At 43.8% G+C, this 16,781-nt stretch overlaps 1 protein-coding gene across 2 annotated transcripts in view; it reads left to right on the top strand.

The window, feature by feature from the left end:
- Window positions 1-16,781, top strand: part of SPAG6 (sperm associated antigen 6) — a 266,300-nt gene that overhangs the window by 86,244 nt on the left and 163,275 nt on the right. For both annotated transcript variants that reach the window (XM_075316806.1, XM_075316807.1), the window contains one exon: window positions 956-1,122. In XM_075316806.1, the coding sequence (XP_075172921.1) occupies window positions 956-1,122 (167 nt within the window). The remainder of the gene's footprint in view (window positions 1-955; window positions 1,123-16,781) is intronic.

The following is a 16,781-nucleotide window of genomic DNA, read 5'->3' as shown; positions in this document are numbered from 1 at the left end:
CCATACCTCTGACACTGTGCATTCTTTAGCATGTTAGCACACCTACAGGGGTGTGCTTACATGCTAAGGGGATCTAGTAGCCAAGGGAACTAACACCCTTGTGACTAGTTCCCTCGCTCATTAGCATATCATAAAGGATCTTTAGAAATACTTCTTCTAAAGATCTCTGTGTGCTACAAGATACAGGGACAGTTAGGCAGGAATTAGAAATATGCACCCAGAGCTGCTCGTGGTTCTGGGTGCACATTGCACCTGACAGGTTCCCTTTAAAGTGCATCGGCACACCCCCGTTGGCTTCCTGCCTCAGTTGCATATAGCATCTACACTAGATTTCTCACAACTAGTACATCAGATTGGTACAAAAAATGTATCATTTTTATATGGGGACAAGCAACTATACAGCTATAACACTACTTCCATATGTTGAAACCTGCTGACAATTTCCCTCTAAATTCCTCTTCATTTGTGACTATAGGTCGAGTGACTGAAAATCCCATCCTGTTGCGCTTCTCATACAAAGCATTGCTGAAGGATTCCCACCCCCCTCCCGACTGTAAACATTAACCCTAGAACGCGCAACCATAGAAATCTACCATAGAAAACAAGTAACCTAGGAGGCCTGCGAGGCCCTAGGTATGCGTTCTAGGGTTAGCAGACCGCAAGCAAAAAGTGGAGAGGAATTTACCAAGTTGTAGAACCTTTAATTATAAAGCAATTAAACTTGATGTAAAACCATAAATGTGTCTTTATACCAAATGTCTTTTTTAAGCAGTTTTTTTTTATCCAACCAGTTATAAATATATTATGCACTATGCTGTTTACATGAACTAGATTGATATTGACACAGATTACAGTGACATGATAAACCATCGTTACACAAGGAATATTCTTTTCCCTAGGGATCGGGCCGTTGTCACTCTTAATTCTTTTCTTTTAATTTTCCTCTGTAATTTAGGCGTGATGTCTCTGCTGCGGCCCCTGCTCTTGGATGTGGTCCCAACTATCCAGCAGACCTCTGCTTTGGCTCTTGGGAGACTCGCCAATTATAATGATGATCTGGCAGAAGCAGTTGTTAAAGGAGACATTCTTCCACAGCTTGTGTACTCTCTAGCCGAGCAGAACGTAAGTAAATACTTTATGGCCTTTTAAAGACTTTATTCCATTGTGACATGAATTAAATTATAGCCTGCAAGAATGTAGAATTCTCCAAATACTCCACATAGAGCTGCTGCAAGGTGAGGTCATTACTGTCTGGAGGATGATAGAGCTGGAAATATCAATGCAGCACCACATCGTTTAATATTTATTTATCTCCAAGGGAAGATGGATCTCCCATTAGTGCTCAGATATACTAATCGGGCAGACAGTTATCATTCTCTTTAGTAGAATGAAAAAAGACAGCACCTACCTTGTATCTCCTGACATCGGTGAAAAAAAAAAATATTTAGCTAAATTGGGTACAACTGCCTTTGTTTACTAATTAGAATATTTGCAGTCTTGCTCAGAAGCAGGGCTGTGGAGCCGGAGGCGGAGTCGGAGCTCATTTTGGTGCAATCGGAGTCGGTATAAAATGCACCGACTCTGACTCTTAAAATATATAATAAATTGGGGACAGTAATGCAATGCAGAATGTGCTGAATATTTTACTAAATAATAACATTTAGTATAATGCTTATATTTAAGTGAAAAATTGATTGTAGTACAATGTGAACATCAGACATCTAATTATTTTTATGATACAATAATCAAGATATTTAGATAGAACATAAAATATACTTATTAGAATACAACTCTAGAACACAAAAAACTAATACATTGTAAATATGTAATACAATATATATATATATATATATATATATATATATATATATACCCACAAGATAAATACACACACAAGATATATATGTAATCTACTGTATATTACATAGTGTATTGCATATTTACAATTTATTACAGTTTTTTGTGTTCTAAAGTTGTATCCAATAAATATATTTTATGTTCTATCCAAATATATTGATTATTGTATCATAAAAATTATTAAATGTCTGATGTTCACATACACATGTTCATGTACTACAATACATTTTTCACCTAACTATAAGCAATATATGTAGGAGTCGGAGTCGGTGCAAGAGAAATTGAGGAGTCGGAGTCAAAGGTTTGGCTTACCGACTCCACAGCCCTGCTCAGAAGCGCCAATTATCTATCTATTCACCTGCTTCTACATTTAGGTACAGACAGAAATTGATCAAAGAAAAAACACGACCATGCACAACACTATAAATTTTATAATGTGAAATAACAAATATATAAATTCAAATAGTGAGTGGGTCACATGGATGTAGCCGACCTACGGAGATAGTAACAAGGCACCGATTATTAGAACAAAACATTCTAAGAGAAACCGATTTGGTCAAAAAATTACAAATTTTATTAGTGATTAAAAATGAATGCCGACTGACAGAGTAACTAGAACAGGGGCATCACATATATAAATATTACAAAGTCAAGAACAGGTATCACTGCATAGGTATTACACATACTATAGCTGTTAAAATATTTTGCTATAAAAAAATTAGATATAAAAAACCATAAAAAATTAGACTTAAATATTCACAGGTATAGTATATATAGCAAGCATGTGATAACAAAAAGCCTTAATATGTGGTGTTTAAAAAGTAAACACATATAGTGCTGACCATCGGTGGTGTCAAGGGTCAAAACTACATGCACTGTTAGTAACACTCACATAGATGTGTACAGTGGTAATAGCTGTAATATACATTGTAAATATATTGTGAAAAAATGTTATAAGGAGATGTATATTTACAGCACAAGGTATCACTTATATGGCCTGTTATACAGAAATATCCAGAGCAGGTATAAACAAAAACCTCCCAAATGGAGACATGATAAGTAGGGAGTATTTACCTGTGCAGGAGAAGACCTGTGTGCACATGTGACGCCAGCCCTGACGCGCACGTTTCGGCGTCACCTTCGTCAGGGGTGTCCAAACAGAAATGTTTGGACAGTAGCACAGATTTTGTCATTTTATCTGATTACTAAAACATATTCAGGATACAGTTATATAATCAATAAGGGCTTAAAGTACAGACTCTCAGATTTAATTTGAGGGTATTCGTATCCTAATTAGATTAAAGGTTTAGGATTTACAGCTCTTTAATATGCAGATGCCTCATTTTCAAGGGACCAAAAGCAATTGGACAATTATATGGGATGCTCTTTAATATGCTGCATGAGCTATTTCCTCATCAATCCATCATTGAGTAGGTGAAAAGGTCTGGAGCTGATTATAGGTGTGGCTTTTTCATTTGGAAACTGTTGCTGTGAACAGAAAGAATGCAGTCAAAGGTGTTCTCAGTGGAAGACAAACAGTCCATCATTAGGCTGAAAATAAAAAATTAAATCTATCAGAGAGGTAGCAGAAATGTTAGGAGTGGTAAAATCAACACTTTGGTACATTCTGCAACAAAAACAGCGCACTGATGAGCTTGGGAGTTCAAAAAGGCCCGGACGTCCACTGCAGATAACAGTGGTGGATGACCCAAAAATCCTATCCATGATGAAGTAAAACCTCTTCACAACATCCACCCAAGTGATGAACATTCTCCAGGACGTCGGTGTTTCAGCATCTAATTCTACCATAAAGAGACGACTTCATGAGCGCAAATACAAAGAGGTCACCACAAGGTGCAAATCATTAATCAGTCTTAAAAATAGAACAGCCGGATTAGACTTTGCCAAAAACATCTAAAGAAACTGCCCAGTTCTAGAAAAGTATACTTTGGACAAATGAAACCAAGATCAACCTGTACCAGACTGATAGGAAGAAGAAAGTATGGAGACGGCTGGAAACATCTCCTGATTTAGAGCACAGCACGTCCTCTGTAACACATGGTGGAGGCAGTGTGATGGCCGGGCATTCATGGCTTCCAATGGCCCTGGTGCACTAGTGTTTATTGATGATGTTGCTGAAGACAGAAGCAGCCGGATGAATTCTGAAGTGTTCAGGCGAGACATTCTGCTCAGATTCAACCAAATGCAGTAAGACTGATTGAACGGCGCTTCACAGTACAGATGAACAGTTGCAAAAAACATACTGCAAAAGCAAAGAAGTGGAATATTCTGCAATGGCTGAGTCAATCGCCAGACTTCAACCCCATCGAGCTGCATTTCACATGCTTGGGACAAAACATAAGGCAGAAAGAGCCACAAACGAGCAACAACTGAAGTCAGCAGCACTAAAGTGGCAAAGTATCACAAAGGAGGAAACCTCAGGATTATTTGGATGTTTTTGGTTGTCATTATGATTTAAAAAGAGAAAACACAGTAGTTTGACAATAAATTGCTTCACCCAACCACTAACCATGAGTGGGGAAAAAGTTTTTGTGTTGTCATTCATATTCTCTGAAAAAAGGCCAAGAAAGCAAAAAATCGGGTATGTAAACTTTTGAGCACAACTGTAGATTACCCATGTAGATATGCAGCAGTATGCCAGCATGCTCCATGCGTGTTTCGCTTGTGATGCTTCCTTATTTAGCTGAGTATTTGAATACAATTACTTGTTTTATAATTTATACAATAAAATTGTTATTTTAAATTATCTTTTTGACTCTAGAATCTCCGGAGTATGTAAACTATTGAGCACAACTGTATACTGCTAATTAATCTAACTCTTAATCCATGACTATAATGGAATTGATGTGCATGATCACTTTAAAGTTAAAACCGCTATGGCTGGTGACTATATAATAGGAAATTGTATTAGTTAAAAAAAAACCTTGCCATAAAAAGAAACAGCCACTACCAATAAAAGGTAAAAAAAATAAAAATCAATGCACTAGCAGGATGCAGTATTCCTCCACGATAAAGGTGGGGGCAGCACAGGCGCAAAATCTTGATGACCCAACCACTCACAGCCTACCAATTCATCGAGGAGGTGGCTGCTTGTATTAGACATGCACACAGATGACGCTTGTATAGGGCGCCGGTCACAGAGATACGTGCGATGCACAGTGTCTGGCGTACAGCCAATAATGACGCCCAATTGTGTTAGTTACCGTAAGTGCAGTGGTTTACAACAACATACATATCCACTTGGTAGCATTATACATCGGTTCTATTGGTGAACTTAATTGTGCATTGTATGATTTTATTTGTTTAATATCCTCAATACATCCTTGGATGTTGGGTTGTACTATGTATATTTTATTCATATTTAAACTATATATAATTCGTGGAATCTCTAGCTATTATTTTCACAAATTAGTCATTGAACTGAGATTTTATTGATACTAACATCTGTATTATGCCCGGCTAATCCACTTGTCCCCCCGTTACTCCCCGACCTCTCCTCTCTGCCAATCCCTTCACTGGCTTCCCATTGCCCAATGACTCCAGTTCAAAACCCATGACATGTAAAGCCATCCACAACCTGTCTCCTCCCTACATCTGTGACCTAGTCTCCCGGTACTTACCTGCATGTAACCTTCGATCCTCACAAGATCTCCTTCTCTACTCCCCTCTCATCTCCTCTTCCCACCATCGCATCCAAGATTTCTCCCGTGCATCCCCCATACTCTGGAATGCTCTGCCACAACATATCAGACTCTCTTCTACCGTGAACTCTTCAAGAAGAACCTGAAGACCCACCTCTTCTGACAAGCCTACAACCTGCCGTAACCCTCTGTCTGATATAACACCACACAACCAGTTCTACCCTCACCTACTGTAACCTCACCCATCCCCTGTAGACTGTGAGCCCTCGCGGGCAGCAGCATCTCTCCTCCTGTACCAGTCTGTGCCTTGTATTGTTTATGATTATTGTACTTGTCCCTATTATGTACCGTATACCCCTTTCACATGTAAAGCGCCATGGAATAAATGACACTATAATAATAAATAATAATAATTGTTACTTTAAATGAGCCCTTTTTTGTCTCTATAGATTATTTTTCTATAATACAATCTATATTGCGTCGCTTTGCCTACGGGCAGATTATAATTATTATTATGCAAATCTGGAACTATTGAAGTAGTCCCTTTTTAAATGTCTCCAGCTTCCTTTTTGTAAATTTCGTCTTGTTAGTTGAGGGGGAGTGATCCACAAAAATGTGCCGCCATAGAAGAGTTGAGAACCACACCCATTTGGCTAACATGACTAGATTTATATTCAGGGAAATGGTGGCCATATGTAAGCAAAGCAGAGGTGCAGGAACAAAAGACAAACAGCGCCAGGGTCAGGAGAATAGCAGCATTTACAGCAGTTAGAAATACATATTTATGGCAAGTGACACAGAGTTTTATTTTGATTCGGCATATTATTTAAAAGGAATATGTCAATAGGGTGAACTCTCCTTAGCCATCTATAAGGTCATGCATGTAACAGAAAGTTGGATAAAATGATTCCTTGATATCTGTGATCCGATATCTTATTCTTGAAAACTCTCCATTTTTCTTATAGTGAGGAAAATAAGTATTTGATACACTGCCAATTTTGCACGTTTTTCAACCTACAAAGAATGGAGAGGTCTGTAATTTTTATCGTAAGTACACTCCAACTGTGACAGACAGAATTAAAAAAAATCCAGAAAATCACATTGTATAATTTCTAAATAATTAATTTGCATGTTAGTGCATTAAATAAGTATATGATACAATAAAAAAAACAGAACATAATATTTGACCTCTGTAACTGCAATCAAAGATTTCTGTACCAGACTTTTCCTGTAGTTCTTGATAAGGTTTGCACACACTGCAGCAGGGATTTTTTCCCACTCCTCCATACAGATCTTCTCCAGATATTTCAGATTTCGGGGCTGTCACTGGGTAATGTTGAGTTTCAGCGCCCTCCAAAGATTTTCTATTGGGTTTAGGTCTGGAGACTGGCTAGGCCACTTCAGGACCTTGAAGTGCTTCTTATGGAGCCACTCCTTAGTTCCCCTGGCTGTGTGTTTCTGGTCATTGTCCTGCTGGAAAGTCCAAGCCACTACTCATCTTTAATGCTCTTATTGAGGGAAGGAGGTTCTTAGCCAAAATCTTGCGATACATGACTCCATGCTCCCTTCAAAGTCCTTTGCAGAAAAGCATTTGTCCACTTCTATGCTTCATGGTAGAGACTGTCTTCTTGAGGTTGTACTTATCCTGCTTCTTCCTCCAAACACGGCAAGTTTTGAAGTTGAGATCTTGCATGGAGCACCAGAAAGAGTAAGATTGACTGTCATGTTGTATGTCTTCCATTTTCTAATAATTGCGCCAACAGTTGTTGCCTTCTCACCAAGCTGCTTGTCTATTGTCCTGTATCCCATCCCAGCCTTGCGCAGGTCTACAATTTTGGCCATGGTGTCCTTAGACAGCTCTTTGTTCTTGGCCATGGTGGAAAGGTTGGAGTGTGATTGAGTGTGTGGACAGGTGCAATTAATACAGGTAGTGAGTGCAGAGTAGGAGGAACTTCTTAATGAGAAAATAACAGATCTGTAAGAGCCAAAATTCTTTCAGATTGGTAGGGAATCAAACACTTATTTCATGCAAAAAAAAAAAAAAGCTAATTAATTATTTACCACTCATGCAATGGGATTTTCTGGATTTGTTTCTAGATTCTGTCTGTCACAGTTGAAATGTACCAATGAAAAAAATTACAGACCTCTATTCTTTATAGGTGGGAAATCTTGCAAAATTGACAGTGTATCAAATACGTATTTTACCCACTGTATATGTAAATGAGCTGGTAAGATCTATAAGCCAGACACAGATTTCACCAAGAATCTGCCTCCAGAGCTTATTTTAAATGAAAGGAGGCAATGACAGTTTGATACATGTAGATCAGGAGAGCAGACTGTCAGTCATTACATGTCTCACACTGGTGACACCTCCTTTTATTTACAATAAGCTGTCGAGACAAGATCTATGGGAAAGACATTCTCCTCGATAATCTAACATTTCATTTACATGTATGAAAAATGTGGAGTTCTCTGGATAAGACATCGGATCGCAGAAATCAAGATATGATTTTATACAACTTTCCATGACCTTCATGCCCATACAGATGGCTTAGGAGGGTTGATCCTACTGACCCATTCCCTTTTAAGCACTTTATAGTGGCATTGTGCTTATTTAATTTTAATTTTTTTTTTTTTGGGGCTTCACCATACTAGTCCATTGTTACATTTCTTCTAATTTACATTGAAATGTCTTTACTCTTCTGGTACTGAAAACCGATTTACATTATCTTGCAAGATGAGTGACAAATAATACAAATCTAATCGATCATTGACGACATGATTCTTTTTGCATATGAACATAATAAATTACTGATAAACTGGAAGTTCCTATCCCAATCCTTTAGGAACATGCAGACATCTAATATTGCGAATCGTCTATTGTTTTACATATGCAAGACTTTAGCAAACAGTTCACCAATTAGGGATATTAGCTATTTGTTGTTAATAAAGATCTCATCCTCTAGGCCCTGCCTCATTCGGGACTGCTGAAGCCATCCTCAAGCCTTGCTTAAAGCCACCCCCAGGCCTGCCCGGTGACCTCCCCTGGGCCTGCCTTTAGCCTCCCTTTTCTTGGCTTCTATGCTGGAAATACTCCCGTTGTATTGAATTGCGGCTTTGAATACTTGTGTTTGCATAAATAATTCATGTGTATATTGATGAATAGAGCCTAAATGACAGTCTGCTAGATAATAGAGATACTTAACCCAGAAAAGGCAGCTGCTTGTTTATTTAAAACAACTATTTCACAGATATAAAAGGTCTCTCAAAAGTTTACCAGAATTGACGAAACTAAATGGAATTAAAATACACTCTCCATACACAAGAGAAGCGATTCAGCTTACATTCCTTTAACCAGTTCGAGAAGGGGAACTGTGTACCCTTTCTTACTAAATGTGTGTATGTTGCCTCGAAAAAGACTAATGTTGTTAAAAGTCCTCCTAGTGGATGCTAGAACTTCTCTACAGGTTTTTTCCCCGACATATGGAAATTAAAGGCTTTGTCTGATTTGGAAAACCTACTTTTGCTCTGAATATAAGGGTTTCTTTTTATACTTGACCCTCAGGGCCTAGCCAGATTACAGAATGGCTACTAACAAAAAAAAAACCTTTTTATCTTAAAGGGGTTGTCCACTACTCGGACAACCTCTTCTCAATCTAAGTGTTTGACCCCGTTAAAATAAAAACATTTATGCTCACGTCCATCCAGTGCCAGCGCCGTTTGAGTGGTTTCGGCACTCGCTCTCCCTGGGCTCACGGGATATTCTAACATCGTGCTTGCCCTGTGCCCAGTCCGCGCTGGCTTCATTGTCCCTGACTTCGGACACATCAAACCTCTATAGGAAGGGAGGGGCCAACCGCATATCTGACATAACTTCACATAAACCCCGAGAGAGCAAGTGCAGACATCACGGAATCACAATTTCACCAGAGGAAGGTATAGGTATTTTTATTTTAATGATGGCAAACACTCAGATTGAGAAGATGTTCTAGTAGTGAAGAAACTCTTTAAAGGGAATGTGTCGCCAGATTTTTGCTACCCAGTCAGTGAGCATCTTGGTGTAGGGACAGAGACCCTGTTTTCAGCAATGTGTCACCTACTTTACTGGGTGCTACAGTTTAGATTAAAACAGTTTTATCTGTAGTCTTGCAGCTCTGAGGTCCTGGGTTCAAATCCCACCAATAACAACATCTGCAAGTAGTTTGTATATTTTCCCCGGGTCTGCGTTGGATGGATACATATAATCTATCTCTCTCTCTCTCTATAAATAGATATCTATCTATCTATCTATCTATCTCTATCTATCTAATATATAACGCTGAATGTGTGTGTATGTGTGTGTGTGTGTGTGTGTGTGTATGTATGTCCGGGATTGGCATCCACACCGTCGCAGCTACAGCCACAAAATTTTGCACACTCACACTTCTGGACCCCGAGAGCGTCATAGGCTATGTTTCGAGGGGAAATTTTAACCCTGCTTTTTACAGTTATTCGCCAAAAAACCTGCCTCCATTAAAGCGAATGGATCTGGGAGCCACAGTGCAGCCAGAACTTCAGAAGAATGCGCAGCCACGTCCTTATATGGAATGTTGGCGTGTCACAATGCAGCCAGGGAAAGAGACAGACACAGACAGGGTAAGAAACAAACATAGACAGGGTAAGAGACAGACACAAAGAGACAGACACAGACAAAGAGACAGACTGACAGGGAAAGTGACAGACAGGGAAAGTGACAGACAGGGAAAGTGACAGACAGGGAAAGTGATAAAGAGAGAGAGAGACAGAGAGATATATACAGAGGGGGAGACAGACAGAGAATGGGAGAGAAACAGAGAGACAGTTACTATCCCGGGCAGCGCCGGGTGCTATGTTGTGAGGCGAAATTTTAACCCCGCGCGTTCCAATTTACCAATCAATTTTTCCCCTATCTACTGTGAGATATCGGGGCCATTGATATGTGACGGACGGTACGTATCTCCCAGAATGCGCACAGAAACATATTAGAGCCCTACATAGTGGTCAGTCCGGAAACCTCCAGGCCGGGTTATGCAGGTGGCTCATGTCCACAGTTCTCATTTAAAAGCTCTTTGTAAAGGCCTGGGTGGGGCAGAGCCTGTGGTGTAAGCTGCAGAGCAGGAAACTGAAGAGAGTTCAGGCCTGTGTGGAATTATAACACAGGTCTGTGGACCCCCGGGAATAGCAAAACGGAATATAGTAAGACCGTCTCCTACGGCAAGCCGTGCCTGTGTGACGGGGAACCGTATGGACTGTGAGTAACCCGGCTGTGTTCCGGATGACTTTTCCTGTACAGCAAGGACAATAAAACTGTTTGGATCAGACTGTTTTGGGTCACTGCCTCATTGCCGTCCTGGGGGACCCCCACCCCGCTACATTATGGTGGAGAATGCGGGCATGGAGCATTGAGGCATACCCCACCGCTGCACCAGCTGAAGTCTGTGACGGCTCTGCATGTCCATAATTAGGCCGGCTACGCTACAGTATAAACCGGCTAATAACATGGAGGAGCTTCTGTGGCAGTTGGTAACAATTCAGCAAAAGCAACAGGAGCATTTGGGTCTGTTCCAGCAGCAGCACCAGGAATCCCAGCGGCAGCATCAGGAATCCCGGCGGCAGCATCAGGAGACCCAGCGACAACAACAAGAGGCGAATGCATTGCTACGGCAGCAGATTGCGGCTCTGCGTGAGACACCGGCAGCAACTGACTCCGACCGACGGGTGCCCCGGGACAGGGTTCGCTCTGCCCTGCGGAAACTAAGCCTGGAGGATGACGTGGAGGTTTTTCTTACGGTTTTTGAGCGCACAGCGGAGCAGGAAAAACTGCCGGCAGACCAGTGGGCGGAAGTGGTGGCTCCGTTCCTGATAGGGGACGCCCAGAAAGCCTACTTCGACCTCAGCCGGGAGGATGCCCTGGACTACAAGAAATTGAAAGGTGAGATCCTTGCACGTCTGGGGGTCAATACCTACGTGAGGGCTCAGCGAGTGTTTTTATGGGCCTATGTGGAGACCTGCCCAGCCAGGTCTCAGGCATATGACTTACTACAACTGGTTAAAAAGTGGTTACAGCCGGAGGTGTTGTCTCCAGCCCAGATGGTGGAAAGGATGGTGGTCGACCGGTTGGTGCGGACTTTGCCAGTCGCTATTCAACGTTGGGTGGGGCAAGGAGACCCGGGTAACCTGGACCAGGTGGTGAGTTTAGTTGAGCGATATACCGCCACACAGGACTTTATACGAGACTCTGCCCCAGTGCGTCAAGCCCGGCGGCCACAGGACCCTGGCCGAGAGACACGTACGGCACTGGTGAACAACAAAAACAAAGCCCATATTGAGGGGGCAACCCACACTGAGAGCGGCAAAAGACTAGTTCCCCCAGGAATAGTAACAAAAACTGGTGGGGCCACCGCTATGAAGTGCTGGAGATGTCAAGGGCCCGGCCATATCGCCGCTTATTGCCCGTTGATTACGGAGTCCATGGATTGTGGGTACACCCGCCGAATGTCTATGTATGCTAATACGGTGTATGCTGCACGCCCTATTCTTGAACCTCCTCTCTGTCATGTGTATGTAAATGGACATCGGGCAGAGGCCCTTTTGGACTCAGGCAGTATAGTGACCCTCGTTCATGGGTCGCTGATCTCGGGGTCGGAGTCTACGGAGAGGGAGGTTGGGATTGTGTGTATACATGGTGAACTCCGCAAATATCCAACAGCAGAGGTATGCCTCTCCACTTCGTGCGGGGACGTGACGCATGTGGTAGGAGTGGTGAAAACCCTACCATATGGGGTAGTAATGGGAAGGGATTTTCCGTTGTTTTGGTACCTGTGGGATAGAAATAATACCTTTTCCCAGGCAAAAATGAATCTGGGTGCGGAGCCCGATGATCCCGAGTCGGTGATACCTGCTGTAGGGATCGCCGACCTTGGGACAGGGGGAGACCCTGACAGGGGTCCACTAGAGGTGTTGGCAGGGGAAAGTGAAGAGACTGTAGCGATCCCGGAGCTGGAAACATCCCGGGAGGACTTCGGGACGGCCCAGCTAAGGGATCCTACTCTCTCCCAGGCATGGGAGAATGTAAAAGAGGTGAATGGGGTGGCCCAACAACCAGGGGCAGAAGTTGTCTTTCCCCGCATGGCGGTTTATAATGATTTACTCTACCGAATAGACAAAAGCAGGGAAGAGATAGTAGAACAACTGGTCGTGCCACAAACCCATCGTCAGGCAGTGCTTAACATGGCTCACACACACCCCCTGGGGGGACACTTAGGGGCTACCAAGACACAAGAGCGTATTTTACGAAGGTTCTTTTGGCCAGAAGTGTACGCAGATGTACGGAAATTCTGTGAATCCTGCCCGGACTGCCAACTGACCTCGCCCATTGCGAGTTTCCGGAGTCTATTGGTGCCTCTTCCAATTATAGAGGAACCTTTTGAACGGATCGCAATGGATCTGGTAGGGCCCCTGGTAAAATCCGCACGTGGTCACCAACACATATTGGTGGTTGTGGATTACGCCACACGCTATCCAGAGGCCATTCCGCTGCGCCATACCTCCGCGAAGCTTATTGCTCGGGAGTTATTTGCCATATTTTGTCGTCTTGGGTTACCAAAGGAGATCCTAACTGACCAGGGGACCCCGTTTATGTCCAAGGTGACAAAAGAATTATGTAAACTGTTGAAAATAAAGCACCTGCGCACATCGGTGTACCATCCGCAAACCGATGGGCTGGTCGAGCGGTGCAACAAAACCCTTAAGTCCATGCTTAAAAAAGTGGTTGCCAAGGACGGGAGGGACTGGGACATGCTGTTGCCCTATCTTATGTTTGCGCTCCGATAGGTGCCGCAGGCATCCACGGGTTTTTCGCCATTCGAGTTGCTTTATGGCAGACACCCTAGGGGCTTGCTGGACGTAGCCAAGGAAACATGGGAACAGGAGCCCACCCCATATAAAAGTGTGATTGAACATGTGGCTCTAATGCAAGACCGCATCGCAGCGGTTTTGCCTATTGTAAAAGAACATCTAACGAGGGCACAAGGGGCACAAAGGCGCACTTATAACACACGAGCCACCATCAGATCTTTTGATGTAGGGGATCGGGTCTTGGTTTTGGTGCCCACGGCCGAGAGTAAACTGTTGGCCAAATGGCAGGGGCCGTATGAGGTTCGGGAAAAGGTGGGGGAGGTGAACTACCGAATATACCAGCCGGGGAGGAGGAAGCCGGAACAACTGTATCATGTTAACTTGCTTAAAGCCTGGAAAGACCGTGACTGTATGGTGACGGGAGTAACACCGGTGGGGCCCTGGGGGGAACCTGTAGTGCCACCCATCCTGGGAACAGAAGGGAGTGTACACTTAGGCGACACCCTCACTAAACTGCAGCGTCGGGAGGTTCGGAAGTTGGTACAGCAGAACTCGGATGTGTTTTCCGAGATACCCGGCCGTACTTCGGTTATCCAACATGACATTGTCACCGAGCCTCGGGTAAAGGTGCGTATGAAATCGTACCGGGTGCCCGAGGCCCGGAGACAAGCCATTGCAGCAGAGGTGAAACAGATGCTTACCCTAGGGGTGATCGAGGAATCAAAGAGTGACTGGGCTAGTCCCATTGTGCTGATTCCAAAACCCGACGGGTCGCTACGTTTCTGCAATGACTTCCGGAGATTGAATGAGGTTTCCAAGTTCGACCTTTACCCTATGCCCCGGGTGGACGAACTTATTGAACGGTTGGGAAAGGCTCAATATTTCATGACGCTTGACCTTACCAAAGGCTATTGGCTGGTGCCGCTGACAGAGTCAGCCAAGGAAAAAACGGCCTTTATTACACCAGAGGGGCTCTATCACTATGTTGTCTTGCCTTTTGGTTTACATGGAGCCCCGGCTACTTTCCAAAGACTGATGGACATAGTGTTGGAACCCCATCAGAAGTACGCATCCGCCTATTTAGACGACATCATCATCTTCAGTTCCGATTGGCAGACCCACTTGTCCCACGTCCAGGCCGTCGTTAACTCCCTGCGGGCGGCAGGGTTGACCGCAAACCCAAAGAAATGTGCAATCGGTCAGGAGGAAGCCCGCTATTTGGGGTACGTGATTGGCCGCGGGGTGATCAAACCTCAAGTAAATAAAATAGAGGCCATCCAAAAGTGGCCCAGACCAGTGTCCACTAAACAGGTGAGAGCGTTCCTCGGCATTGTCGGGTATTACCGGCGGTTTATACCGGACTTTGCCGGGAGAACAGCAGCTTTGACCAATCTGCTGAAGGGGAAAAAGGCGGCTATGGTACGCTGGACCCCTCAGGCTGAGGAAGCGTTTCAGTCCATGAAGACTGCCTTGTGTGGTCAACCGGTCCTCATTAGCCCCGATTTCGGTAACACCTTCCTGGTACAAACAGATGCCTCCGAGGTGGGTCTGGGTGCCGTACTCTCGCAAGAGGTGAATGGAACTGAGCATCCGGTTACCTATTTGAGCCGGAAACTTACCCCGGCAGAAAAGAATTATAGCGTACTGGAGAAGGAGTGCTTGGCTATTAAATGGGCCTTGGATTCCCTGCGCTATTATTTGCTCGGGCGACAGTTTCGGTTGGTAACGGACCACGCGCCCCTCGTCTGGATGAGAAATGCGAAGGAACGGAATGCCCGGGTCACCCGCTGGTTCCTGTCCCTTCAGAATTTCAGTTTTACGGTAGAACATCGGGCCGGTTCATCCCAGGGCAATGCCGATGCCCTGTCTCGGGCGGCCTGTTTGGGTGCGTCCGTTCATCCCCTCGGGTTTGAACGGAGGGGGGGGTATGTGAGATAGCGGGGCCATTGATATGTGACGGACGGTACGTATCTCCCAGAATGCGCACAGAAACATATTAGAGCCCTACATAGTGGTCAGTCCGGAAACCTCCAGGCCGGGTTATGCAGGTGGCTCATGTCCACAGTTCTCATTTAAAAGCTCTTTGTAAAGGCCTGGGTGGGGCAGAGCCTGTGGTGTAAGCTGCAGAGCAGGAAACTGAAGAGAGTTCAGGCCTGTGTGGAATTATAACACAGGTCTGTGGACCCCCGGGAATAGCAAAACGGAATATAGTAAGACCGTCTCCTACGGCAAGCCGTGCCTGTGTGACGGGGAACCGTATGGACTGCGAGTAACCCGGCTGTGTTCCGGATGACTTTTCCTGTACAGCAAGGACAATAAAACTGTTTGGATCAGACTGTTTTGGGTCACTGCCTCATTGTCGCCCTGGGGGACCCCCACCCCGCTACACTACATAATGGGGAAAAAGTGAAACGAAAAGTGTTGGGGGCAAATTGACAGCTGCCAGATGTGAACAAGGGGGACTTAAAGAATGAGAGCGATGGCGCCAAAGAGTATATACCGTACAGTTGCTAAGGAGGGGCCCCGACATGGGATACGCACCACACTCGGGAACATGAACACACACACAAAATGTGCCACACACTACCACGTACTTGAACACATATACCACCCTCAGCACACATCTCACCACACATACACCAACCTCGCCACATAATCGCCCTAAAACACACACAAGTCTGGTATTATCCTTCAAAAATAAAAATCTGATTAATAAGCAGCCAAACTACAAGAACAACAAATGTACCACATAGGAAATACGGCAGCTGTCAGTCACATGACCTGTCTATATGTGTATATGTGAGCTAATATATACTGTCAGGGGGAGGGCTTTCTGTTGCCTGGAGATTTATCAGGCTGCCAATAGCAACCAATCACAGCTTAGCTTCTATTTTGCTACAGTTAATTAATCTGAGCTCTGATTGGTTAATATAGGCAACAAAGGACATTCTCAGAATAACAAAGCTTGTGTGAGGTCATAGGATGTTAAATCTGTGTGGAATATCTGTGGGGTTGAAATATATGTTGTGAAATGCTTCTATTAGCTTAGTTTTTGCCTTTTAATAATTACATTTCTATCTATTTGTTTTGTGGTTTGTGTGCAGAATACATTTTTGTTAATACATTCTATTTTGTTAACAGCAGTTATTAACCCGGGCGAAGCCGGGTAGTACAGCTAGTCTAATATATAAAGCTGTGTGTGTGTATGTGTGTATGTCCGGGATTGGCATCTGCACCGTCGCAGCTACAGCCACAAAATTTTGCACACTCACATTTCTGGACCCCGAGAGTCTCATAGGCTATGTTTTGAGGGGAAATTTTAACCCCGCTCTTTACAGTTATTCACCAAAAAACCTGCCTCCATTAAAGCGAATGGAGCTGGGAGCC

The sequence above is a fragment of the Anomaloglossus baeobatrachus genome, chromosome 6, assembly GCF_048569485.1.
Source record: "Anomaloglossus baeobatrachus isolate aAnoBae1 chromosome 6, aAnoBae1.hap1, whole genome shotgun sequence".
Lineage (NCBI taxonomy): Eukaryota > Metazoa > Chordata > Amphibia > Anura > Aromobatidae > Anomaloglossus > Anomaloglossus baeobatrachus.
This window is presented reverse-complemented; position numbering and strand designations above follow the sequence as displayed.